Source organism: Typopeltis vanoorti, chromosome 4 (assembly GCF_054136105.1).
Source record: "Typopeltis vanoorti isolate ZY-2024b chromosome 4, IOZ_Tvanoo_1.0, whole genome shotgun sequence".
NCBI lineage: Eukaryota > Metazoa > Arthropoda > Arachnida > Uropygi > Thelyphonidae > Typopeltis > Typopeltis vanoorti.
The window spans coordinates 113852445-113879571 of NC_143552.1; the positions used below are offsets into that span (position 1 = coordinate 113852445).

General features: G+C 34.0%; 1 protein-coding gene across 2 annotated transcripts in view; it reads left to right on the forward strand.

Moving 5' to 3' along the window:
• Positions 1-27127, forward strand: part of LOC150107620 (cation-dependent mannose-6-phosphate receptor-like) — a 65549-nt gene that overhangs the window by 18863 nt on the left and 19559 nt on the right. For both annotated transcript variants that reach the window (XM_090391424.1, XM_090391425.1), the window contains exon 4: positions 24930-25066. In XM_090391424.1, coding sequence (XP_090247550.1) covers positions 24930-25066 — 137 coding nt within the window. The remainder of the gene's footprint in view (positions 1-24929; positions 25067-27127) is intronic.

The window sequence follows — 27127 nt, forward strand, 5'->3', positions numbered from 1 at the left end:
ATGTTCCAACATAAAAATGTACACAAATTCACATGGAGAGAAGAAGCAAGGAATAACAAACGTCTCATTGACTATGTTATTGTTGATAGTGATGCTTTCTCCCTGGTGCAGGACACCAGAGTGTACAGAAGATTTGAAATTGGAAGTGATCACTACTTAGTCTTGAGCAGTATAAAATTGAATTTCATATTGAAAAGAATAACATGTAAGAAAGTTTTAAAGCGAATAAAAGTTGAGCAGCTCTCAGATGCGAACTGTAGACTAAAATACACAAAGATTATTGAAGAAAAAATGAAAGGGTTTGAGAACAGAACCAAACCTTGGAGATTCAGTGGCAAGCCTTGAAGAAAACCCTGATTGATTCAGCAAGAGAGGTAATCTGCAAGGATAGAAAAATCAGAACCCCATGGTGGACACAGGAAGTTAAAGAGGCAGTGAAGGAAAAGAAGGAAGCATATCAAAAGTTCCTGGCAAATAAGTCAGCTTTTGCTCTTAGAGAATACAGAGACAAATGTAAGAAAGCGAAACACTATGTAAAACTAGTTAAACAAAAGTCATTGGAGGACTTTGGCAAGAACATAGAAAATAAATATCAAGAAGGTGGTAAGATATTCTGGAGGTTGTTGAAGAAGCTTAGAAATGGAGGAAAGATTGCTGTGAAAGGAGTTAGAGATGATAAAGGTGACATGAAAACAGGGAGAAAAAAAAAACCTTGAAGTATGGAGTAATTTCTTCGAAAAATTGCTAAATGAAACAAGCAGTGATAGCACAGTGGTAAAAAACACTCAACAGGCATGCAGTCAGGAATACATATCCATACTTGAAGTAGAAAAAGCCATCAAAGGCTTGAAATGTGGAAAGGCAGCAGGAGTAGATGATATTTGACCAGAAATGCTGAAGTATGGTGGTATAAAAGTCTGACAGTGGCTGCACTGCATAGTTCAGAAAGCCTGGACAGAGGGACGAATTCCTGATGATTGGAGTAGAGCTCTAATAGTACCCATATATAGAAAGGGAAATAAAACTGAATGTGAGAATTACAGAGATATTTCCTTACTGAGTGTTCCTGGCAAGATTTATGTACTTGAGAAACGGTTGAGAAGAATTGTGAAAGAAAAGCTGGGTGAAGAACAAGCTGGAATCATTCCAAATAGAGGCTGTCAGGATCAGAGCTTCACTTTACGACAAATAGTTGAGAAATGAATATAACAAAGATCTGTATTTAAGTTTCGTCAATCTGGAAAAGGCATATGACAATGTGCCAAGAGAGAAGTTATACAATACACTACGGTTATACGGTGTCAATGGGGCATTATATCTAGCAATACTTAGTCTTTATTTGAGTTGTAAGTCAGCAGATAGAATTGAAGGAAGTACAGGAAGATGGTTTAATGTTAAATCTGGTGTGAGACAAGGATGTACATTATCCCCTCTGTTATTCATTATCTATATGGATCACATTATGAAGGAAAGTGGTATTAAACATGATATCAGAATTGGAGATGTTAATGTCAGCTCTTTGCTTTATGCGATTGACGTTATACTTCTAAATAAATCCGCTACAAGTTTGCAAGATTCCCTGACTAAATTGAATAACTGTTGTAATAGATATGGTATGAAGGTCAGCATTAAAAACACAAAGACAATGAAAATAGGTAGAATTGTTGAAAATGTCAACTGTGTTGTGAACAGGGAACCTGTGGAACAAATAAAACATTTCAGCTACTTTGGCACGATTTTTACTGAAGATGGTAAATTAAATATGGAAATAGACAACAGAATCAACAAAGCTGGTATGGTAGGCAGTCAGTTGAATAAATTCATATGGAAGAAGAGAGAAATTAGTCGGAACTCTAAATTAGCCATATACAAGACAGTGTTCAAACCAGTTTTAACTTATGGATCTGAGAGCTGGGTCAGAAGTAAAACACTTCACCAAATACTAGAGACCGCAGATATGAGAGTTCTGAGAAAGATGAGAGACGTATGCCTTTATTCAACTGACTGCCTACCATACCAGCTTTGTTGATTCTGTTGTCTATTTGCATATTTAATTTACCATCTTCAGTAAAAATCATTCCAAAGTAGACTTAAACAGAATGGGCGAGGAAAGATTAACAAAACAAGTGTTCTCTGCCAGGTTGGTAGGAAAACGACCCAGAGGAAGACCTAGATATAGGTGGATTGATATGGTACAAAGTGCCTTAGATGATAGAAATATAAGATCTGATAAGTTGGAGTCTTCACAAGTAACAGATTTGGAGGAAAATTGTAGGTAGGAAGTTAGTAATGATGTAAATTTTTCATGTAGTACTATCATATCCTGTACACCCCTTGAGGGTACATGTCAGGAATTTGATGATGATCATGATGTGATCACTTTTTCCCAACTATCAGCTTGATTGGATACTTTTTCCTAACACAGATAATTTATAATCTTTGAATAATATCTAAATTTTTCTTTTCTTTTTCTACTTCAAAGTGAGCTGTTTCATTTCTTGCATGCAAAAACATTCATTTGTTAAACTTTCCAAGAAATATATGGGTTATATTGCATTCGTCGCAGTGATAAACAACATTGAATACTATTATGGCCTTCAGATATCAGTCAGTGAAATGTTGTATATTAAACTAATATTTACTTGACTAACATACAGAATTAAGTCTTTAATTTATTATCATTGAATACTTTTTTGACAGAGGTTGTACACTATCTCAAAGGTGGCATTTGTGCACATACTTACTCTGATATACAAGTCAGACTTTCTAATTCAAATTCTCCTCTTTTTGATCTTCTTTGATTAAAAATCTCTTTTATATTCTGTCAGGTTCAGTTTACTTCTAGCACTTTGAAATGTCACAAATAACTGAACTTTTTAATGTTTATTTTCTCCAGTCCATCTTATGTTCCAGTTATGACTTTCCTTTTCTAGCTGCACTAATTCAGCAGGTAGAGATGTTGAGGTATTTCTATCACCTGTGATCTTGCTACAGTTGTTCACATGATTACTAGAATAACAAAAGTATTTTGAGAAGGATTAACTTTTTTTTTGGTCTTCCTCATCATTAATCATGCTGCTTATATTGTCAGATCTTCTTTTTACCTCTAAGCATTTCAGACTATAGTTTCACTTTTGTCTCCCTTGAAGTAGCACTCATGCAACCATTCTATTTGGCATAAGAATGCCAAGTTGTATAATTTGTGACTTTTGTTCTTCATTTCCTTGGTTGGATTATTGTTTTCAGTTTTCTACTCGAAATTTATACTGAATGTATCACTAAAACAATTCTTATTAGTAGGGAAACGTTAATTCCCCATTCCACTTTAAATTTTTGTCTCCCTTATCTAAACCTGGGTTTCCCAAGAATTGTGCTAGATTGTACAAGAGACAAATCGTGTATCTTGTATTATTTGGATCATATCATAATCTCTTTCTTCAAAATTTTCTACTTTTCTGTTGAAGTAAATCTTGAAATAGTTCTAAGAAAATTATCAACACATCCAAAACTGATTTTTAAATGGCTAAAATCAATAAATTTGCATTATTTACAAATAGTAGTCATGATTTCTGATCTCTTGCCAAAGCTATTGTTTGTAATGTTTTTTATTTCTTCCACATTTTCTGCATCTGAATGATTCTATTGCACTATTAACTGTTTTGAAAACAACAGTCTCTCTCTCTCTTTTTCTTGGTTTCTTGCTTTTAATCTAATTCTTCAGCTGACCATCCTTATAAATATACCATTCCAAACGAATAGTATTTTCTTTTTCAAAGAGGGAAGAATTAAGAGATTTGAAGTATCCTTTCGAAACTGGATATTGCAGTCTCCTGGTTCTGATTTCCTTCTGAATAACAGGAAAACAGACATGCAATTTATAGACATAATACATTGGCCTCTATTGCCTTAATTGGATCAGCCACAATTCCAATGAATGATTTGATTGTTCTTGATTATTCTGAAAATTTTTGCTCCACAGTTGACTTTTATTTTCTGATATTCACTAATATCTATCTTGTAGCTGGTAAATTACTGTATTCATCACTATTCTTAAAATTAGTGATAAATCTTGACTATAGTCAGACCACATAAATGAGAGCTCTCGTTGCAGATTGCCAAGAAGAGTCAATTCATGTTGAAGGGGAGAAAGAAAGAAATAAGGTGATGAACGAACTGATCAACAACACACAAAATCATGTACTTTATAGATAAAATTAAAATTAAATTAAAATTTTTCAGCTGTTATATAAGCAAAATAGTTACCACTTTAAAAACTACAATGATCATAAAAGAGAAGTTAATTTTCCGACGTGTAATGATAAACTCATCCCATAATACGGATTGATTACCCTATTATCGGAATGGATTCTCCTTCTGTTGACATGCACAGAAGTGTCGAAAGGTCTCATATCTGTGGGCGTACTATATCAAATTACTGTGAAATTTCTCTCACTTCAGTTCTTTTTAAAGTAATGAAAAAAATTGATTAATACTCATCTTTTATGCTGTCTGAAACCTCTTAACTAATAAATGATTGCCAGAAAGACGTCCAGCACTGTCAATGAAAACTTTGAAAATCACAAAATTTCATCTCTAAAGCATCTGATTATGTTTTCCACAAAAGCCTTTTTTTTTTTCAGTAAGCCCAATCCTTGGTCATTTTTTCTTTTGCTTGCTACAATAGAGAAAATTCTCATTTTTCCATTTTACTATAATCTAACTACTTTCATAGTTTGATTTCAATACATTCTTTAAAAGGAATGTGGCAAAATATGAAAAACAATTGGGAAGACCTCCAGATAGCCTTCAAGAAATGTGGAGAACTAACCTGGGCTTTTGACCTAATATCCAATCCTCACCTTCAGGTGATACCGAATGAATGAGAATATGCTGTTAATTTGTGACTTGCTGAGTAAACTGTATTCTGAAACCAGAAGAACAGTGATTATACAAGATGAGGTTGCTTGGTTAAACAAAACCACTATTGTTGTCTGGAATCAGGATAAACAGTGAAAATCAGTTACCAGAACAAACTCAACATCAGCAGAATTTAAGATAGGCACCATCATTGTAGGAAGTATCAATGGGGGAAAAAAAGTGGAACTGATAGAAAAATTTAAAGAAAACAATTCAAATTGTAATGAAAACAAAAACTCCTCATTTCATCTTCCATTTCATGTTAGACTTAATGTCCTGTCACAGCCAGAAAACTTGGTTTTAGAAATCAGATATTGCTTATGATAGGATAACCTTATCTGCATTGTGTACTATGGCAGTAAATTGCATGTTTTCTGGTTGGTTTAATTGTCTTGAGGGATGAAAAAACCAGAGTTTCTGGTTTTGAGAGTTGAGACCAGCTAACTCACATTCAATTGTAAGTTCCTGGTAAAGGTTCGTTTTGCATGCTAGATAGAATTTGAACCCAGGTCATTTTTCCAACCAAATGATTTTGTCTATATCACAGTTGCCCTAAAGTTCTGATTTGCCATTATCTAATATTGTATAAATAGCAGTTTTTCACAGTTTCTTGGTTGAAGCTGCTCCAAAGATGACTGCCTTCCAAATATTTTGTTAGATTAATGTGCCTCTACTTACTTGAAGTTAGATGAGTATTTCATAGCCATTGCAGACTCTAAATATGGTCTCTCTAACTTGTAACAACTTCTGTAGAGCACACTGGATTCCTTTCATCTGATTCTCTGTGATGGTATGTCCAGCGCATGGTCTGGCAGTTCTGACACTTGCCACAATGATGTAGAGAATGTATTTCTTGTTTTTTTTTTTTTTTGAATATGTTAACATTTCTTTCTGTAATAGACCATATTACAGTCACAGGGCACTTTATACACTCCAGGATTTGATGGAGGATGGAGTTTGTCCTTTGGTGAGTTGAAGTATAGGATAGGAATAATGGTGCTATGGTCTTGTATATGAGGAAGAAGAGGTGGGGGAACATGTGGTATTTTATCTTATCTGCAGGAACCATAGCCATAAGCCTTTTTTTATACTCATGAAAAGCCAACACATGCAGGAATATATCTGCATAAACAATCACATTATCATCCAGCTTGGTAGTATGGGATCCTCAGAATGCTTTCTTGTAGAACAAGGACTATTTATTCTAGCAATGCAACTCTTGCCACAGAATGAAACTATCTCCGCCATGCTTTTTTTTTGGCTAATAGCTACAGTTCTTGCAAAATAGCTATGCTTCCCCCCCCCCCAAAAAAAAAAACATAAGACCAACACTATTTCCATATATCTGATGCATCTGAAAAGACAGCTAAAGTACTAAAGAAATATCACCTTCAAACCATACTTCAAAACATCTGCTTTAGAAAACATAAGAAACACATTCTCAACATTGGCAAACCAGGACTGGCATATGGTGCTTTGGATATCCCATCACATGAGATCAGATGGATGAAAACAAGTGTGATATACAGAAATTGTTACAAATCAGACTATTTTTAGTCCACGGTGGACATGAAACGCACCTAACCTCAGCAAGTATGGCTACATTAATCTCCCAAAAATTTGAGAGACAGTCATCTTTAGATCAACTTCAACCCAACAGCTGTAAAAAAAAAAAAAATAAATAAAATAAATAAATAAATAAAAAAGAGCTATTTATACATTAGATGGGAGAGTTGCTTAAGGGTCAAAGCCAAATAACTGGGAGGAGATCTCCACCTTTCAGGAATGCAGGTAACCGACTGGGCTTCTGACCTAATGTCCAATCCTCACCTTCTTGTGGTGTGCCCCTGTTAGTAGGTATCTACTTAGCACTGAATGAATGAGGATGGGCTGGCAATTTGGGATTTAGTCAACCACATTGTACTCTCTATTGGTTTAAACTACAAATTCATATGATGGTATGATGAGAGTTTATGCCAGCTGGGGCAGGAAACAAGGTCCCCGCTGTTTTTGTTAGGGAATCAGGCCAAACAATGAAACGTCGGCTACTGGAACAAGCTCCAACTCATCATCTAGAAGAAGAATAAACCCAACATCAGAACTGAAGATAGGAACCATCAATATAAGAAGTATTAATGGAAAGGAAATCGAACTTCCAGAAGAATTGGGAAAGTACCATGTGGACATAATTACTGAGACAAAGAAGATATAATAAGTTGAAAATAACATCCTATAATAAGTATAGGTTGTTATTTTCAAGCAGTAATGATCGAGAAAAGGAATGAGTTGCAATAGCATTCAACACCAAACATGAAGATAAACTTCTTGATTGGAAGGCAGTTTCAAGTAAAGTTATGTGGGCAAACTTCAAAATCGGGAAATGGACAATGAAACTTTGGTCCTACAGAAGGTTCTTCTAAAGAAGAGGTGAGGAATTTTTTGAGTGAATGGAAAAGTGGTCCTTGTTGGAGATCTGAACAGCAGAGCAAGAAATAAATCCCACCAGGCATATAGAAACATTTTGGGAAAATTGGGAGAAAAGGGTAGAAGCTAATAATAGTATTTATTGGACTTCTGTTCAGGACATGGACTAGTCATTAATGACACCATGTTTCAACATAAAGATGTGCACAAGTTCACATGGAGAGAAAACACAAGAAATAAGAAAAACCTCATTGACTATGTCATTGTTGATAGCGATATCATCATGCTGGTTCAGGATAGTGTACAAAGGATTTGAAACTTGAAGTGACCATTACTTAGTACTAAAACAGGATAAAAATGGATATCACATTGAAGAGAACAGTATGTAAGAAAGTTTTAAAAAGAATTAATTTGAGCAACTTTTACAGATAAATTGCAGACCTGACTATACAGACATTATTGAAGAAAAAAGGAAACAAATTGAAAACAAGAACCAAAACCTTGGAGTCTCATTACAAACTCTGAAAAAAGACATTGATTGATTCAGCTAGGGAGGTATGTAGTGAAGTCATCTGCATGGATAGAGAAATAAGGAAACCTTGCTGGACACAAGAAGTTAAAGAAGCAATCACGGAAAAGAAAAAAGCATATACCAAAAAGTTCCTAGCAAATAAGTCAGCAGATGCCCTAAAAGAATACAGAGAAAAATGTAAAAGTAGCTAAGTCTTCCCAAAGTCTTGGGTGGCAAAATCTTCTGGAGGCTATTGGAGAAACTGAGAAATGGAGGAAAGAGTACTATAAAAGGAATCAAAGATGATAATCAAGACATGAAAAACTGAAGATAAGGTATCCTAGATGTCTGAAGTAATTACTTTGAAACAATGCTAAATGAGACAAGCAGTGACAGAACACCAGCAGAAAATTTTCAAGAGGAATGCAAACACACATATGTATCAATACTTGAGGTAGAAAAAGCTATCAAAAACTTAACGTGGAAAGGCAGCTGGAGTAGATGATATTTGACCAGAAATGCTTAAGTGTGGAGGTATAAAAGTTTGGCAGTGGCTACACTGCATAACTCAGAGGGCCTAGTCAGAAAGTCAAATTCCCGATGATTGGAGCAGAGCTCTCATGGTACCTATCTATTAAAAAAAAAAAAAAAAGGAATAAAGCCGAATGTGAGAATTATACAGGAATTTCTCTACTAAGTGTTCCAGGTAAGATTTATGCAAGCATACCTGAAAAGAGGTTCAGAAAGATTGTGGGAGGAAGACTTGGAGAAGAACAAGCTGAGTTCAGGCCAAATACAAGTTGTCAAGATCAGATTTTCACTTTACAACAGATAGTTGAGAAATTGCAGGAATATGACAATGATCTGTACTTAAGTTTTGTAGATCTAGAAAAGGCATATGACAAGGTCCCCAGAGAAAAGCTTTTTAAACCACTATAATTATATGGGGTAAATGGAACATTATACAGAGCAATACATAGTCTGTATTTAAGTTGTCAGTACACAGTTAGAATTGAAGGAAATACAGGAAGATGGTTTGATGTAAAATAATGGTTAAGACAAGGATGCACATTATCTCCACTCTTATTCATCATCTATATGGATCACATTATGAAAGAAAGTGGCATTAGGTGTTTGATATTAGAATTGGAAATGTCAAACTTAGCTCTTTGCTTTATGCAGATCATGTTGTGCTCCTAAACATAATGCAAGTCTCCAGGGTTCTTTAACTAAATTGAATAACAGCTGTAGCAAATTTGGCATGAAAATCAGCAATAAAAAGACCAAAATGAAAATAGGCAGGAGCATAGAAAACTTCAGCTGTATTCTGAATGGAGATCCTATAGAACAAGTAAAATATTTCATCTATTTAGGCACAGTTTTTAGTGAAAATGGGAGATTAAATCTGGAAATAAACAGAATAAGCCAAGCTGGTAGCCAGCTACTTAAATTTATATGGAATAAGAGAGAAATTAGCCAAAACACCAGACTAGCATTATACAAGATGGTGTTCAAACCAGTTTTAAGTTATGGATCTGAGAGTCGAGTTAGAAATAAAGCACTTGATCATAGACTTCATAGACTAGAGATCATAGACTTCATAGACTAGAGATCACAGACATGAGGGTTCTGAGAAAAATTAGAGGAGTTAATAAATGGTGCAGTCATATTAAAAATGACGATATTAGAAAGAAACTTGACATTATTAGCATTCAAGAATCTGTCAGCAGGGCTAACCTGATGTGGTATGGTCACTTAAATAGTATGGGCAAGGGGAAAGTCACTAAAACAGGTGTTTGATGCCAAGATGGCAGGAAAGAGGCCCAGAGGAAGACCAAAGTCTAGGTGGATTGATTCAGGTAGAAGTGCCTTAGAAGTACGAAATGTTAGATATGACAATATTAGAGCATTCACAATTAATAAACTGATTTGGAAGAAAACTGTTGAGGGTTTTCTTCCAAACCCCATGAGGATACCTACCAAGAAATTGGTGATATAACATATTAGAAGATTCCAAATTAGGACTTCAGATATTTTGTCAGTTATGACTTGCATTGTTTTTCTGTACTGATTATTGCTCATGCATTGCAGGAGGTAGTTGTGTTCTGAAGATGCAGGTTGAAATCCAGCAAAATATATGCCACTTAATAAGCACCTTTATTGTTTTGGTGTTATATCATGAAAAAGAGATGTGAAGAAAAACTTCAGGTAGGAAATTTCAAGTAATGTTATTGACACCATTTCAAAATGGGGGGGGGGGGGGAAATTGAACAGTGAAATGTATTTGTTTATGTTTCCATAGAAGGTTCTATTAATTAAGAAGTGGAGAAGTTTTTTGAATTATTCAGAATGCAGCTGAGGAGAGGGGGGGGGGAAGCTCTGTATTGGAGATTTATAAGGCAAAGTAGAAAATTAATACTAGACATATAGAAATGTTTTGGGAACATTTGGAGAAAAGGGCTAAGTTAATAATAATATGAGGTATGAAGGTGGTCTGAAAAGTTCTTGGCCTAACAATGAAAAAATGAATTTATAATTTCAAAATTATTTTTATTTTTCAACATAATCTCCCTTAAGATTAATATATTTATTCCAGTGATGCTCCAGCACCATTTTCCCATCACTGTAGTGGTTCTCAGTAAGATCTGAAAAATTCGCCTCTTGATTCGAAGAAAAACGCTGACCAGCGGAGAAGTTTTAGTTTTGGGAAGAGATAGAAGTCAGAGGGAGCCAATCTGGGTGATAGAGTGGATGTTCCAACAGTTCATAGTGTAAATCCCTTAATTTTTGCTGTGCCTGTCATTGATAACTGTTCACTGATGCTGGTGATGCTGGTTAGAAAACCAGTAAAATATTAGTGAGTTTAATAAATATATTTTTTCCTCTCTTAGTGTTGTGTACTATAAAATATTATTAATCATCAACCTTTCTCTATGAGAAAGTTTTTAAAAGAACCAGTCTACAAGCATTCTGAGGTGAACTGTAGACTCAAATATACAAATATTGTTTAAAAAAAGAATGAAGAGCTTGAAAACAAGAACCAAACCTTGGAGGTTCATTGCCAAACTCTTGGAAGAAAACATTGATTCACCTAGATAGTCATATGACAAAGTCTGCAAAGATAGAAAAATCAGTCCGTAGTGGACTCAGAAAGTTACTGGCAGTTGTAGAAAAGAAGAAAGCATATTGAACTATCCTAGCAAGTAAGACAGCATATGCTCTGAAAGAATATCGAGAAGAATGTAAAGCAAGGCATTGTGTAAAAGTAGCTAAACAAAAGTCATGGGAAGACATAAGAATGAGTTTTTGCTAGCTTGTGGCATAATTTCTTATGCATCAGTTTCATATATGTTGTACTGTGACCCCTCTAGAACATAACTCATTTCTTACTTATGAAATCTAATGCTATTTTACTTGTTGAATTGTCCGTTACACTGATGATCTATTAGTTTCAGTTCAAAATACATACAGGTATACCTCAGTTAACACTACCTCTGGTAACAAAGCCTCGATATAATGAAGTCCATAATTTCAAGTCCCATTTTACATAAAAATATTGAAATTTTAAGGTCAGCGCCCAGCAGTCATCTGATTGGTGAACGACAGCGACTCATCACGTACTCCCAAGTTGTGGGTGTGTCTGTTTTAACAGTTTTACCCATCATCTGCATTTATTTAGTGGTTGAGTTAATTTAACACATCCTACGAAGTCTACTTATGCTTCGTAGGGTGTGTTTCAGTGTGGTGCATTGCAATAAATGACGTGTTCTCTGATAGCATTATTGTAGATTTTGTAAATATTAATTGATTTTTTTTTTCTACCCATTTAGTTAAAATGTCAGAATCAAGGAAAAGAAAAGCAATTTCTTTAGAAACTAAAAATTAATTATCGTACAACGTGTTGAAAGGGGTGAAAAAAAATCCGATGTGGCACATTCTTTAGGATTAGCGCAGTCAACTTAATGATCAACTTAGGCGCAGTCAACTTAGTCAATCACAAAAAATAAAACAGTCTGCTCAGAATTGTGCAGATGTTACAGCAGCAAAATTAACTCACTTAAGGAGTCCAATTTTAGAAAAAAAATGGAGAAAATGTTAAGTTTGTGGATAGATGATGTGTCACAACATCATATGCCTTTAACTCAAATGGTGATTCAAGAAAAAGCATTATTTTTGTTTAATCACCTGAAATCTAAACAAATTGAAGAAATTGCAGAAAATTTAGCAGCTTGTTGTGGTTGGTTTGAGAAATTTAAAAAACGGGCCGGAATTCATAGTGTAAAATTATCAGGAGAAGCTGCGAATAAGTTTCCAGAAAAACTAAGGGAAATAATTAAATGTGAAAAATTTTCACCACATTTGGTGTTCAATATTAACAAAAGCAGTTTGTTCTGGAAACGGCTACCATCAAAAAGCTTCATTTCTATTGAAGTAAATCAGTAGCTGGGTTCAAAGCAGCCAAAGACCATTTAATGTTACTTTTTGGATCAATTGCCTCTGGTGATTTTAAATTAAAATTTTTATCTGTTTGCCATTCGGGAAAATCCGAGGGTGTTAAAAGGTAACATAAAAACGAATTTACCTGTAATATGGAAAGCTAATAGAAAAGCGTGGATTACCAAGGAGTTATTTACTGATTGGTTTGTTAACCATTTTTTGTCCAAAAGTGAAACGGTATTGCCAAAGAAATAATTTTGAAGAAAAAGCTCTTTTGTTGTTGGACAATGCTCTGGGACATCCTACTGATCTTAATACGTTAGACACATGCATTCCTGTCAAAGTTGTCTTTCTTCCAGCAAACACAACTTTCCTGATTCAACCGATAGATCAGGAAGTAATAGCAACATTTAAAGCTTATTATCTGCGTGGTACATTAAGCAGTTTAATTGAACTAGAAGATAAAGAGCAAATGTCAATTAAAACTTTTTGGGAAAACTACACCATTCAAGATGCAATTGAAAAATTAATAGCTCTTGGAAAGAAGTCACTCAGAAATGCTTAAATGGAGTTTGGTGCAAATTATGGCCAGAAGTTGTATTAGAAGAAGAAAATAACATTCAAGAGATTAGAAATGAAGTTATCCAGATGGCTCAATCAATAGGTTTTGAAAATGTCGACGAAGAGGATGTAAGAAATTTATTAAATGCAGAAGATGATAGTTTTTCAGTGGAAGATTTAGAAAAACTTGTTAGCAATGAAGCCAAAGAAAATGAAGACTAAATTAAAGAAGTTCCTACCGAAAAAGTGTTAGCAACCAAAGATTTAAAAAAGTGCTTGAATGACATTGAAAACATTGTAAATTTTTTCAGTGAAAATTATCCTGATTTAGGAAAAGTGTTATTGTTAAGCGATCAGTGTTAAATGCAATAAATCCGTATAGGCAATTGTTAAATGAATGAGAAAAAAAAAGCGTAAACAATCAACTTTAGATTCGTATTTTAAGTCATGATTTTATCTTTCTTTGGTATGTAATATTGACTTTTTATTAAATAAAGCTTTTCTTTTTTCAAAAAAAAAAAATAATAATTTTCTTTACGTACGAATGTATCCCTATTATGGGCATAGTATTTTTACCTCTGAGAATGAAGTTTCGCTTAACAAAGTAATTTTGTGGAATACATAACAAAGTAATTTCACATCCTCTTTTTTAATCGAAGTATACCTGTAGTTATTTAGATTAATAATGAACTTTCTCGTCACTGCTTGTTCATGTAGTCTATTTAGTAAGAATATGGAAAATATCAGGAAGGTGGCAAACTGTTGTGGAAGCTATTAAAAATGCTTAGCAATAGAGGAAAGAATCTTTCCTCTATTTCTAACCATTTTTAAGCCAAAACACACACACGCACACGCATGCATGCACGCACATACAAAAGGAAAGCGAATCCTTTGAAGTGTGAAAAGTAGCTTATAGATTGAATTTAAAAAAAAAAAAAAAATCTAAAGAACTTATTTTCAGTAAAGATTCACACCTGAAACTGATTTTAGTTAGAAAACTATACAAGGTAATGCTAGGAAGTTCAGTTAACATAAGAGGAATAATTTAAAGATAGCTATTAATCTATAAACTGGTTAAATATTTCATAAACAGTTAACTGTAACTCCTCTAGATATTGTTTTTTTGGGAGCTGAAATATTTCTTTATAAATTGTGCTTTGGAATAACATAACAGTATGTTCATAGATGGTATTATCTGTGGAAGAATTTTATTACTTTGAAGTGTGTTCTCTTTTCAAATTATAATAATAATTGTAGTAACTATTATGATTAACTGTTGTAACTTATGTAGTAACTGTTGGACCTATCAACTTCCTAGACACTTTATTTCTTTCAACATTCATGATTATAGTGTGTAACTTGGTGCTAGTTTTGGCTCTCCCAATTTTATTTTCACCTGTATTGAACATTTTTATTATTTTGTGGCATTCAAACAAAAAGTAAATAATCCTCGTGTTGCTAAACATAAGTGATTATTGGTTTGAGTAGTAATAAAAGAAAAAGAAAAACCATTTGATTTGGTGCAAAAGCCAGCCATTCTGAAACAAAATCAATGCATTCCTGGTTATCCACCACTGTTAAATCAGTTGAAATTATGGACGTAGATTGTGATCCCCAGGAGTCATCTCTGAACTCAAATTAGTCTTTTAATTAAGTGACCATAATTAAAAATGGTTTCATTTCACTTGAAATAATTTTTTTGTGCCACTTTTTTTGTCTGTTCACAAACACCTAATATTTTTCCTGTTATCTCTTTAACAACTATGACAAAACTTTTTATATCATTGGGGAAAAAATTATCATTATTTTGCTTTATAATAAAATTTTATTTTGCATCTCAATTGAATGTTTTATCTCATTTCATATTTTGGACTCTCAACCAATTTAATTTACAATCAGGTATTCAGGACATATGTTGTTTGTAAGTTCTTGTATTATCCTGTTAAGGATAATATTGTTATATAAAAGGCAAATATTGTTAAATAAAAGTTTTTGCTTATTAGCCACTAGAAACAATGTATGCAGAAGTTCAGTTCACCATCCTTTATCAAAGCTTTATATGAGAAGTATATTTGAGGACCATTTTGGCTGGAAAAACAAATAATTACTCTGTAAACAGAGGAATTAGAATTACTGTATATATGTTAAGAGATCCTTGCAAAAAACTTCCAGATGAAGTAACCTTATACTTTCAAACCATTAAAGGTGGGGGTATGGAATGGAATGTCAGAATTAGAGGAATTTCTTTGTTTCAAATAAGATTTATGCAGAAATACTTCATAAATTAAAAAAAAAAATGAAAAATGAAGAGAAACTTGGAGAACAATAGTTCCATACAGAGGTTCAGGACCAGTGAAGGATTCAAAACCAGGTATAAGGCAAAGAATGCTATCTCCACTAATATTCATCTCTCTCTCTGCATCACATTATGAAGAAAATCTTGTTAAATCTTGATATTAAGATATGAAGTATTTGATAGGAAATTCTTTACGTTATGCACGTGATGTTATAATCCTAAATTAATCCACTACAAGTCTTTGCACTTATAAAAAAAAATTGAATAGTTGTTATACCAAATATGTTATAACAACTGTACTAAAAAGGTAAGCCATGAAAATTTGGAAAACATGGTGAATTTAGGTATAACACATTTTATATTTCAGCTATTTAGGAAGAATGTTTTGTGAAGATGGCAGATTAAATATAGAAATAGAAAGTAAGATAAGCAAAAATACCTCATAGTTGAATAAATTTATATGGAATTAGAGAGAGAGAACCAGCCAAAACACTTGCTGAGTTTGGCACAAACTTTATTAAGTAATCTCCCATCATTTTGTCTGCTCCCTGACCTCTGCAGAGTGCGAAAGTAATGTAAAAGTAATTTCGCTTTAATGTGCGAAAGTAAAGTAAAAAAACCTTCCTTTAACAGCATATGAAGGCACATCACTGGAATAAGGAGACAGAAAATGCATCCAAAAAAGTATGTCCAAAATTTCTGCTATTTTTATTCTTCATATATTACTTTTATAACACTCCAGTAATGCCCTAGAATTTGAGTAAAGAGCTAATGACATTGTAAAAAAAAAAAAGGTGGACACTTCTAAATAAAAGTAGGCTATATTAGCCATTAATATAATAGCTCTGCTTTATTTTCCACAAAAACACAAAAAACTTTTTTTTTTTTTCAAGTCTTACATTTAACAACATCCAAATCTGTGTTCAAGATGAGATTTACTTTGGAATAATTCTAACCTCAAATCTCTCTTGTTACAAATATTGCCTCCTCTGCATCCAAAAAACTTCAGACAGCTCCTAACTGTATTCAATTACATCCAACCATTAAATATTGCTCTCACATCTGGGGTGGTATCCCTAAAAATACTGGATTCTATACAGACAAGGACAATTCGATTAAGGACCCCTGTCTGACTCACTTTCACACATCGCTCATTTTTTGCTACTTGCATCTTCTATAAATACTTCTGTGGCTGCAATTCAACAGAATTGGCATCAATTCTACTGTCAAACCAAATGTGTACAGCAGCCAATCAACATGCTCTCACAGTTTAAACCAAAACCCTCAGAACAAATTTCTCTTCCTCTTTGTTCATCCCTTTTTATAGCTCTTCAGGCCAAACATGAACAAGTTTCTACTTGCCTATCCACACTACTAGTGAACTATAAGTCGAACAATCCTCGGGGATGGGTTCACCATAATATGTATATATATATATGTATATATATATATATGTATATGTATATATGTATATATATAATGGTCTTCAAACCAGTTTTAACTTGTGGGCCTGAGAGTTGAGTTAGAAGTGACATTTCTCTAGCCTTTGATATCAAAGGCTAGATACAACACCAGATGGAAGAGGTTTGAGAAAAACTATGATTCACAGCTAGCATCATTGGTAGAATCTCATAAAATGAAGATATTAGAAAGGAACTGTATATCGTTATCATTAAAGAATGTGTGAGCAGAGTTAATCTAAGATGCATAGTTACTTAAAACAGATTTTTGATGCCAAGAAAGGAAAAAAACCAGCATTTAAGGTGAATTAATAGTGCTTTAGAAGATTACCATATTAGATCTGACAGTGGAGACCTGACAGAATTGTGGAAGAAAATTTGTTAATAAGAAATTTGTAGTACTGGAAATTACATGATATATTATCTGACTTCAATTGGAAATTAGTTTGGTGGTTGGATAATTGAAGATGCAGTTACATGGTGCTGTACCAGAAGACATTTGACATACTTATCCATTTAGGGGTCAGTTAATTGAAGATTTAGCTATATGAAGGCCAGATATAGATCATTATATCCCACATTTACACTTACTGTAGCAAACTTGTAGGGACCATGTGAGTTTGATATAATAGATATAGTTCGGAAGAGAGAATTTTGTTTAAATAGTATTCCACCTACAAGTTTTGGTGTTGGGACTTTTTAGTAGTGCATTATAGTGAAAGTTAACCGTATTAGCAATCTCGCATTGGCTTGATCTACAAACTGGTCATTTGACTTATCACAAGAGCTAGCAACCAACAATTGTTAGCTTATCAGTATGCTACTAACTGCTATACACCGTATAGCAGTTAGTAGCATATGAGCCAAATATTAAATTGTTAATTGAACGTCCTGATACAGTGGGATTTACTGTATACTGCTATAGTATCCTATGTGCTCTTTAAGATGTATATCAGGTCATAACAATACTTTATTCTGTATTTATTTAATCTATGATGAAATGCTTATATGAAATTTGAATTGCCAATAAATCAAATTTTTTTAAACCCATACATGAGGCAGCAGAGCCCATAGCATATTAATGCTTTGGGCAAGGGTTCAGGAGCAGAATAATTCGTTGATATTTTTCTTAAACTGCTAGGTTGTAGTCCTTTGGAAATGCTTTACAGGTGAGGCTGTTCCTTAGAACTGAGGTGGATGGAGTGAAAGATGACTGAGAGTGGCAGATTCAGTGAATAAGTAATTTGACTGCAAAGCGATGTTGAGCAGTTTTGGCGAAGTTCCTGTAGATCTAGCAGAAACGAGAGGCATAAAGGATACTAATTCTAATAAAGGATACTAATTCTGCTGAACATTGGCCATGGAAATATGTTTTGTCAGGTTTTGAGTTCCATAAACTCAAAATTGACTAGAATCCACACTATTTCAGACAAGTATATTAAGGCCAAGGACCACAATATGACAGTGCTTGTCTGCCTCTTCATGAGATGTCATTTGTCTTTGGTCTACTATCTATGGAGATTGAATTGGTCCCTTGTCTCCAAAAGTTAAATAGAGTTAAAACGCCCTTGCATTCTCCCTATAGAAAATAAACGGCATTAGTGGATTTATTTTATTTTTTATAAATACCTCTTCACACCAACTTACAACATTGTTAATCATTTTGCAGAATTCGTATTGACTTATTTGGGACGTCATTAAAAGACTGGGGACCTTGGGCAAGTAATTTTTTTGTGTGTGTGTATGGTGAGTAGGGGTTTGCATAATTTGTTGATCCCTGCATATATGTATACTTCAGATGATAACCATCACCTTAATATGGAGGTCATAATGTTGGGAAATTAAGATTATTTTATCACTTTAGTGGTCTCCATAATCTGTAATTATGCTGAACATTACGTAACATTGAAATAAAGGATAACTTGGATTTTTCTCCAGCTGATGTATTAACCTCTCTACCAGATGAAATAGTGACACCAAATTGCACTTGTTATCCATGTTATTCAATGGGTTTTAGAGCTTCATATCCAGATTTATCTTGATGTCTATAGACGTCGTGGCCGGTTGGGGGGTTAATTTTATCTTTTTTTTTTTTTTTTAATCAGCTTTATTTTTTGAATTAATATGTTAGCCCAGTTTAGTGTAGAAAAAGTAAAGTAAGACATACATGTATGTCTAACATCATGTAGTTAGACATACATGTCTAACTACATGATGTTACCTTCAATTGAACCAGTCTTTACAAGAATATAGTGGTTAGCATTAAATAGTGCAGTAAGTAACAGGATTTTTAGTATGTAACATACTTAAACAGTTTCAAGACTATTTCGTTATCAGCACCTTCAACATTAGATCTACCATATGATACACAGTAAGATTTAAATTGCTAAAAAGAACAAGAAAAATGTTTCGAGGATCAAAACAAATGTACACAAACTCAACATTAAAAAAATATTCAAACATGAATTAAAGAACAGATTTAAAAATCTTAATATAGATGGCATTGCTGGTCTATCAAAATAATGACATTATTACCTACAACTTTTTTTGCAGTTGCTCACTTGAAATAGTAGCAGATTCAGTTTACTAAACTGTGGAAAACACTGGAATGCATCGATGAAGAAACATGAAAATTCTTTTGTAATCTCATGCAACAAACTATTGAAAATAACTGCAGTTTCAAAAAAAAAACATATAGTACTTGATGAATTTCAATAAACAGATGCAGTCAAACTACAAGATGGGAGTGCATAGTTGGAGATAGATATGCTATAGCAAAAATTAATTGAATTTTACTCAATGTTATATCATGATGACAAAGCAGATGAAAAAAACAACCATGAAATAACTGAAGTGCCACAAATTCTATCAGAAGTTATGTGAAGTATTGAAAACATGAAACGTGGAAAAGCTGCAGGTGTAAATAGAGCAACAGCTAAAAGTAGGTGAAAAAATGATTTACAACATCTTATCCAAACTTTTTATCCTGTTTGAAGAAGAATGATGTACTAAGATTATGGAAAAAGGCTACCCTTATCCTGGCACAGAGTAGACAACTTGAACTATTGATCCATCAGTCTGCTGTGGGTGACTTACAGAAGTGTTTACAAAAGGCTTGGCTTATAGGTTTTGTGCAATTCTAGATCTTGAACACCCAAAAGAATAGGTAGACTTTAGAAATGGTTTCAGCATGATGGACCATATTCAAGTTGTACAATAGATTATTGAATGGTGTTAATGATTATCAACTGCTACTATATCTTGGTTTTTTGATTTGTTAAAAACTTGTGTAGTATTTAAGGCACTACAAAATTAACACGTGGAGGAATGATTTGCAAGAAACCATCAAATCAGCATATATTAGTGCAGCAGCAATTCATTTTAATGGAAACCGTCTTCAGTGTGGAAAGGCATAAGATTAGGTGACACATTATCCTCAGAACTATTCACAGCATGTTTAGAAGTTTTGAACTTCTTAATCAGGAAGAAAAAGATTTGAGGTAAGTTTGAGATTTCCATTTACACTTTGTAGATGGCATTTACCTCAAGTCCACACAAACTACAGACTCTGTGAACAAATTGCTGTCAACACAGCTGGATTAATGATAAACCTTAATAAGACCCAAGTCATGTTCAGTAGATAACGTTAGTATATGCAACTAAAAATAATAAAAATCAGTTATGATGAAAGTGAATAAATGAATCATTACATATATGCACTTAGGGCAACTGGTATCAGCAGATCAAAATACCATGGGAGAAGTCAAAAAAAAAAAAAAAAAAAAGATGAACAGTGCTTGAGTAGAAAGTACAGCAATCCCTTGATTAGTGCACCTAATGCATTCTTTAAAACGAGCATATTAATCGAAAACGCACTAATCGAATATAATAACCTATGAGAAAAAGTATAATTCGTTCCTCAAATTTCTTTTTTGAACCTTAATTTTTTTTATAAAAGAATTAAGGTATGTCTCAGGGCCTAGTTAAAGGAAAACCATGAAGCTGAAAGACGATAAAACATATTCAGAATATAAATTTTATTATTCTACTTAACAAAGCATTGAGCTAACGTAGTTTGGCGGGCATTTTGTTTCTTTTTTCATACAACTGACGGTGTCGCCCTATTGCCTCTTCAACTCTTCTGCAAATTTTACTGCTTCTCTCTTCATCAGGGTCAGTCTCTAAGCATTGCTGCTTAAAAACTTCAATTGTACAAAAAATATTTTCAAATTGTTTTTGTGAAGTCTCTTTTGTCTGACTATCAGTGGTTAAATTTTCTTCATATTTTTAGCAGGTCGGAATCACTCAATTCTTCAGAATGAGATTTAATTAACTCTTGGACGTTATCATTGAAGGGGAGAAAGAAATGAAGGATGTACAAATTGGTTGCCAACACAAGAAATCACGTGCTTTATAGATAAAATTTCCCAACTGTTTATATAAGCAAAATAGTTACCACTTTAAAAACTACAATGATCATAAAAGAGAAGTTAATTTTCCGACGTGTAATAATAAACAACTCATCCCAGAAGATGGGTTGATTACCCTATTATCGGAATGGATTCTCTTTTTTGTGACATGCAGATGTGTGGGTGTACTATAGCAGACGACATAAATTTTGGCGGTAAAAATTTGGAACATAGTGTACATGGAAGTAGTGTAGTATGCCATTAAAAATAACTTTGTAAAATGTTTTAAATCGGTAACTAAATTATTTCATTCTGGTGAGTGATTTTTTAAAATAGTTAGCCATAAAAATGTATAGATAGAAAATTTTTGAAATCTGTACCATTTATTTTTAAGATGTATATAGGCACACTAATCGAATTTGGGTATCGAAACGCAAGATGGCGCATTAATTGTGGGATTACTGTATTTGGAAATTTAAGTGATATTCAAAAGCATAATTTCCACTATGCCTAATAAGAGGTTCCCTTATATTGACATGACTACAAAGCACTATACGTTAAATGTGAAGGAAACTCAAACTAAAATCATTCCGGTTTAGTATGGAAAGATGCTTGGTATCACAAGTCTGGATCACAAAAAGAATACTTCGATAAGAAATCAAACCAAAGTCTCTAACATTATAGAAAGAGTAAAATGTGAACTGGCAGTGGGCTACACGTATTGCTCAAAGACAAAACTGATAATGGACAAAAGTACTAGATTGGATTCCACTAGTTCTTCCTTTTATTTTCATATGGTTAGATGCAAAATGATTCTGTCCTTCAGAATACTAATGATGCCTAATGTTTGTGTAGGATGGCATAGAGATTTAACACAAGATAATGATCTCTGTTGGTAGATTTGTGTTAAATTTTTAAGGCAACTAGACAACAATTTAGCATTGTTAGTTGAAAGATAGATGTAGAAAGCTTTTATGCTTGATTACAAAGTGAATTCTTCTACACTTGCATGGCTTCTGTTATAGCTTTTCTGCCTTTCATGCATGAGGTAAATATAAAAAAAAATATAATCTTGTTTGAATCTTTCATCCATGAATGGCAGTTTGCATTTGAAATATCTTCATAACTAGGCTACTTGTATATGGAGGCAAATGACTTTCGTCAAGTTGTTCTAGTATTTCCTAATGTAAAGTATGCTTCCTTTTGGATAAGTTGCTCTGCATTATGGGAAGGGTCACTACTCAGACTGGTTTTGACTTTGATGTCTTATTGATGTTTTGTATAAATTTATAAGTTCTACATAGGTCTAGCTAATTAAAAGCTGAAACTAGTCTTGATAAAGTTGAGATTCTTCCCATAATGCATAGCAATATACACATTCAAAAGGATGTGTACATTGCATTATGAGATACTATGGCAGTTTGTCGAAAGTCATCTAACTCCATATACATGTAACCTAGTTTGAAAATACAGAGTCCTTCAAAAAATGTATACACACCTTAACAGATGTCATCTATGGACATTTTTTGAAGTTAGATCGAAGTACGGTAGCAATGTGTAGTATGATGTTTTCTCAAAAGATATCGTTAATCACATGAATACTAGCATCAATCCATGACCAGTAGGACAGTCAGACAAAATGGCTGAGGCACGATTGTCGTTTTAGGAATGCAAGACCATTTTAAAGTGATATTTCAAGTTTGAGAATGTTGTTGAAGTTCAATGACAATGGAGGCATGAGTTTGCAACACAACCCTCCAACATGCCTGACAATTGCATGTATTCGTGATAAGTTGGAGACCCATGGTGCCATGTGTGATGTGCACAAGGGAAGATCTGGGAGGCCTCACACAGCAACAAGTCCTGCTTCTTTGGCTATGGTGTTAAAACAGTTTGCACACTCGCCACAGAAGTCTACCACACAATGTGCATGTGAGACAGGAGTTAGCAGTGCAAGCATACAATGCATTCTTAACCCCCCAACCAGCCAGGACATATATATTACATCCAGATAAATCTGGATACAATTCTGTTACACCTATTGAATAACATGGATAAGAAGTGCAAGTGGGTCTCACTATTTCATCCACCTCTGCTGGTAGAGAGGTTAAAGCTGCTAAATGGAAAGTTCACATCCCAAGATTATTACATGCAATGAATGAAGATGATCCTGATCGAAGGAAGAATGCAGTATTATGAATGGTTTCAACACATGGTAGATGAGGAGTTTGTGAGGAAGATGGTTTGGTCTGATGAAGCACAATTTAAGCTTAATGGAACAGTGAATCAGAATAATTGTGTTTACTGGGCTCAAGAAAATCCGGGCGTTCATGTGGACAAGACAGTCAATTTACTGGGGCTCAATGTCTGATGTGGATTGTCATTTAGGGGTTTAATAGGACTGTTCTTCTTTGAAGGTACTGTTACTGGTCAAGTGTACCTAGACATGCTATGCACATCCATTTTACCTGCCATTCATGCACTTTATGGTTAATCAATTTCTCTTCCAACAAGATGGCACACTACCAGCGAGATGCGAGCACCTACCTTGATGAGAGTTTGCAGGGGCAATGGATAGGACAAAGAGGTGCAGTTGAGTTCCCCCCATGTTCTCCTGATTTAACACCCTTGGACTTCTACCTATAGGGGGACTCTAAAGGATGTAGCATATAGTAGAAAACCAGCTACAGCAGTGGCCCTTTGGAAAGAAATTAAAACGGCATGTGCAGCAATCCCACTGGACACTTTGGCCAACGTTGCCCAAGCAGTAGTTCACCCTAATAGGTGCCTGGATGCTAATGGTAACCACTTTGAGCATCTCATGTAATTGTAGAAGTCAAAGGTAACTTGTATTCATCCCTTGATGTTTGTATAAATTTAGTATTACAATTTTTCTACAGGTTTTTCTTTTGCTGAAGTGTGTATACATTTTTTTGACAGACTTTGTCTTACCAGCTTTGTTTACTTGCACTTGAGTAAAGGATCCAAAGAAGAATATACTTTGTATAGCATAGTTAACTGAAGAATAAGAGCATTTTGCATTTATGAGATGACAGTGAAAGGAAGGAGAAACGACTTCTTATATAGTTCACTTCATCCTTAATGGTTATCTTAACCCATGTTTAAAAGCAGATGTTTGGTACAGAGATTCTGTATCTCTTCCATATGTCAGACTTTCTGTTATTACTAGAAGATCTAAATATTAGTGCCTAATAAGCTTGTCCAAAAACTGCAAAAGGTAGTATCCCTTTCCACAAATAAATAGGGGATCTGTAAAATTTGGTGTTATTGTAAAATGCCTCATATGGTGAGAATAGGAGAAATTTTGAGATAAGTGAAGCAACATGATAAGTCTGGGTTAACTACATGTCTCTTCTTTATACCAACCATCACACAGAACAAAATACAACTATACTTGGAAGAAAATTTCTTATCTTGACATTTTAAAGAATCTGTGAAGGTATTACTCACATGGTACCCTTAATATGAACCAAAGATTGATTTTGTATGACATATGAAAGTCTTTGATCTGAATATTTAAGATTGATTTATGATAACAGTCACCTGAAAGCAATGTGAGAAAGATGATTGCAAGCATATCATTTGTAATGTGTGACTTACTTTATTTTCATATTTAATATTGTTAATGGGTTTATCATTCCACTGTCATATTTGTTTTGTATTAACTGTTATAAATTACCAACAAGATATTTAAGATACAAAATTTTTCTGAGAAAGGAAGCAGTTGTTGCTAATCAAAACACTACTTAAACCTGATAAATACTTACTATCAAATAGCAGTATCTTCTTATTACTTGCTTAGTCAGTTCATTTTTTATCAAATCTACTTTTGTGTTGTACTATTTAAAGGTGAAAATAAATGCTTCTCTAAAATTCCACTAATGTTTCCACAGGGTGACTTTCAGATCTTAGAAGAACGGAAAGTACAGGAAAGCAATCATTGTTTCTACTTATTTGAACTGAGTAGCAATGTTGCATGCATTAAGACACCTGAAGAGGGCCTAAGTTCTGGCTCTGTATTTTGTATTATGTAAGTATATTTTTGTCTGCAATTTTTATTTATTTTTTTCCAAGAAAGATGAAATATATTAGGAGGAATTAAACATTGATTAATTTTGAAGCAACAAATCTTTTGTATCTTAGAATTTTCACTTACCATGCATGTTAACCAGTTCCTTAACCACCCCCTCTCACCATGGTGGACAAAATATATCAACCATCTTATGCTTCTTTTTGTGTGATGTTACACTTTGCATCCATGTTTTGATGGGTAAGCACATCATGGCTGGTAGAGTGGTTAATGCATTTTTAGTAATTATTTGAAGAACTCTTATTTATAGCTCAAAGAAGAGATTTTTCATAAAATCTATTTTAATGTGTGTGTGTGTGTGTGTGTGTGTGTGTGTGTGTGTGTGTGTGTGTGTGTGTGTGTGTGTGTTTGTGTGTGCATGTACTAACTGCAGAAAGTGGACATCCATTTTAGAAAAAATGGACAACCCGTTTCTGCAGCAGTTAGTGATTTGTATATACAGTGATGTTGGACAGCTGGTGCTCACATTTTAGCGAATGTGGTAGAAACTGAAGGAATGATGTATGCCAGTTTGGTGGAGTGGTGTCCACGGATGTACCTAGAAGAGATTACTGAAATAATGGGTGAAGTGAGTCACAGAGAGGAGTATCTGTCTGCCAAACTTATCCTCACAGAATCAAGAATCTTTTAGGGTGATTTACTTAAAGGCTCCCTAGCATACGAACAGAATTAGTTCTAAGGATTGAGTAGATTTGTGATTTATATGGCTTGCTGAAAAAGAGGGTGAAATGTAGCATTTCAAGCAAAAAAAAAAGCCTCGTTTTTAAAGGCTGAGGAAGTTTGTGTGTTTGTTTTCCAAGAAAGGCTAGATTTAAATAGTTGAAGGAAAGAGAGAAGCTTCTCTGGTGATAGTGCGTTTTACTGAAAGCAAGTTAATATTTTTTTATTCTCATCATAGGTTATTCTCATCCCACTGAAGAATGACATGAGATCAATGTTTAAGGTACTAGCTGTAGAAACTCTTCAAGCTTGGGATTTGTGTGCTTCATGGTTTGTCAAATGAGTAGGACAGATGGAATGTGCTATCACCAGCAGAGCTGTGGATAGGATTATTGGTGATTGAGAGGTCATTTATGTATTGAAGAAATGGAGTAGGTGATAGAACAGAGCTCTGAGACACTCCTGCATTAGTGGAAAAGTTTGAAGAAATAGAAATGTCCATCACACATGCAGTCAGAGACAAAGCTGACTATCCACTTAGAGGGTGAAAGGCAACCCAAGGATGACAATCTTGCAGGCCTTAATGCCATGCACAATTAAATGCTCTGGAAATGTTAAAAGTAAAAGCACGTTTCTCCTGACCTTTCCATAGCAGATATCTAATGGTGAAAATTATGTAGGCAGAGATCTTCTATAGATTAAAGTGACAGACTATACAGTGGTCATTGATTAACTGATGGGCCTTCAAGGTGTAGAGAGGTTGACTGATGATTTTCTCCATTATTTTGTAAAGAATTAAGGTGAGAGTAGTTTGACAGGAGACTTATTTTCCTTTTTTTTTTTGTTGAAAATGTTGGATATATGCTTGCTTTCATGCGTATGTATGTGCTGAATATAAAATGTGGTAGAGACAATGTAGTTCTAGTGTACAACTTTTTGAGTACATTTGGTGAAATACTATGAGGACTAGAAAACTTTTTGGTATCTAGATTATTTAATGCTCTTATGTTGTTGAAAAATCACAGGAGGCATGAAGTGCATATATTTCTGATATATAAGAAGTGATTTGCCTTAGTCATCTCTGTAAGAGTTGGAGAAGAATGATGCCAAGAGGTCAGCTTTATCTTGAAGTGCTGTAATAAGTGCCATCTTCATGAGGGAAGAATGAAAGCTGAAAATTGAAACTGATAGTCTTTGCAGGAGACCAGGGAGCACAATTGCTATTTGAATAGGCGATTAGGTTTCTGCTGTTTGACTCTTTGGATTTGCCTGATGGTTTTGTATTTGTTGCTTACTTTCTTCATAAGCTAAGTATAAAGTTAGTTCTTGTTGCATTCCACT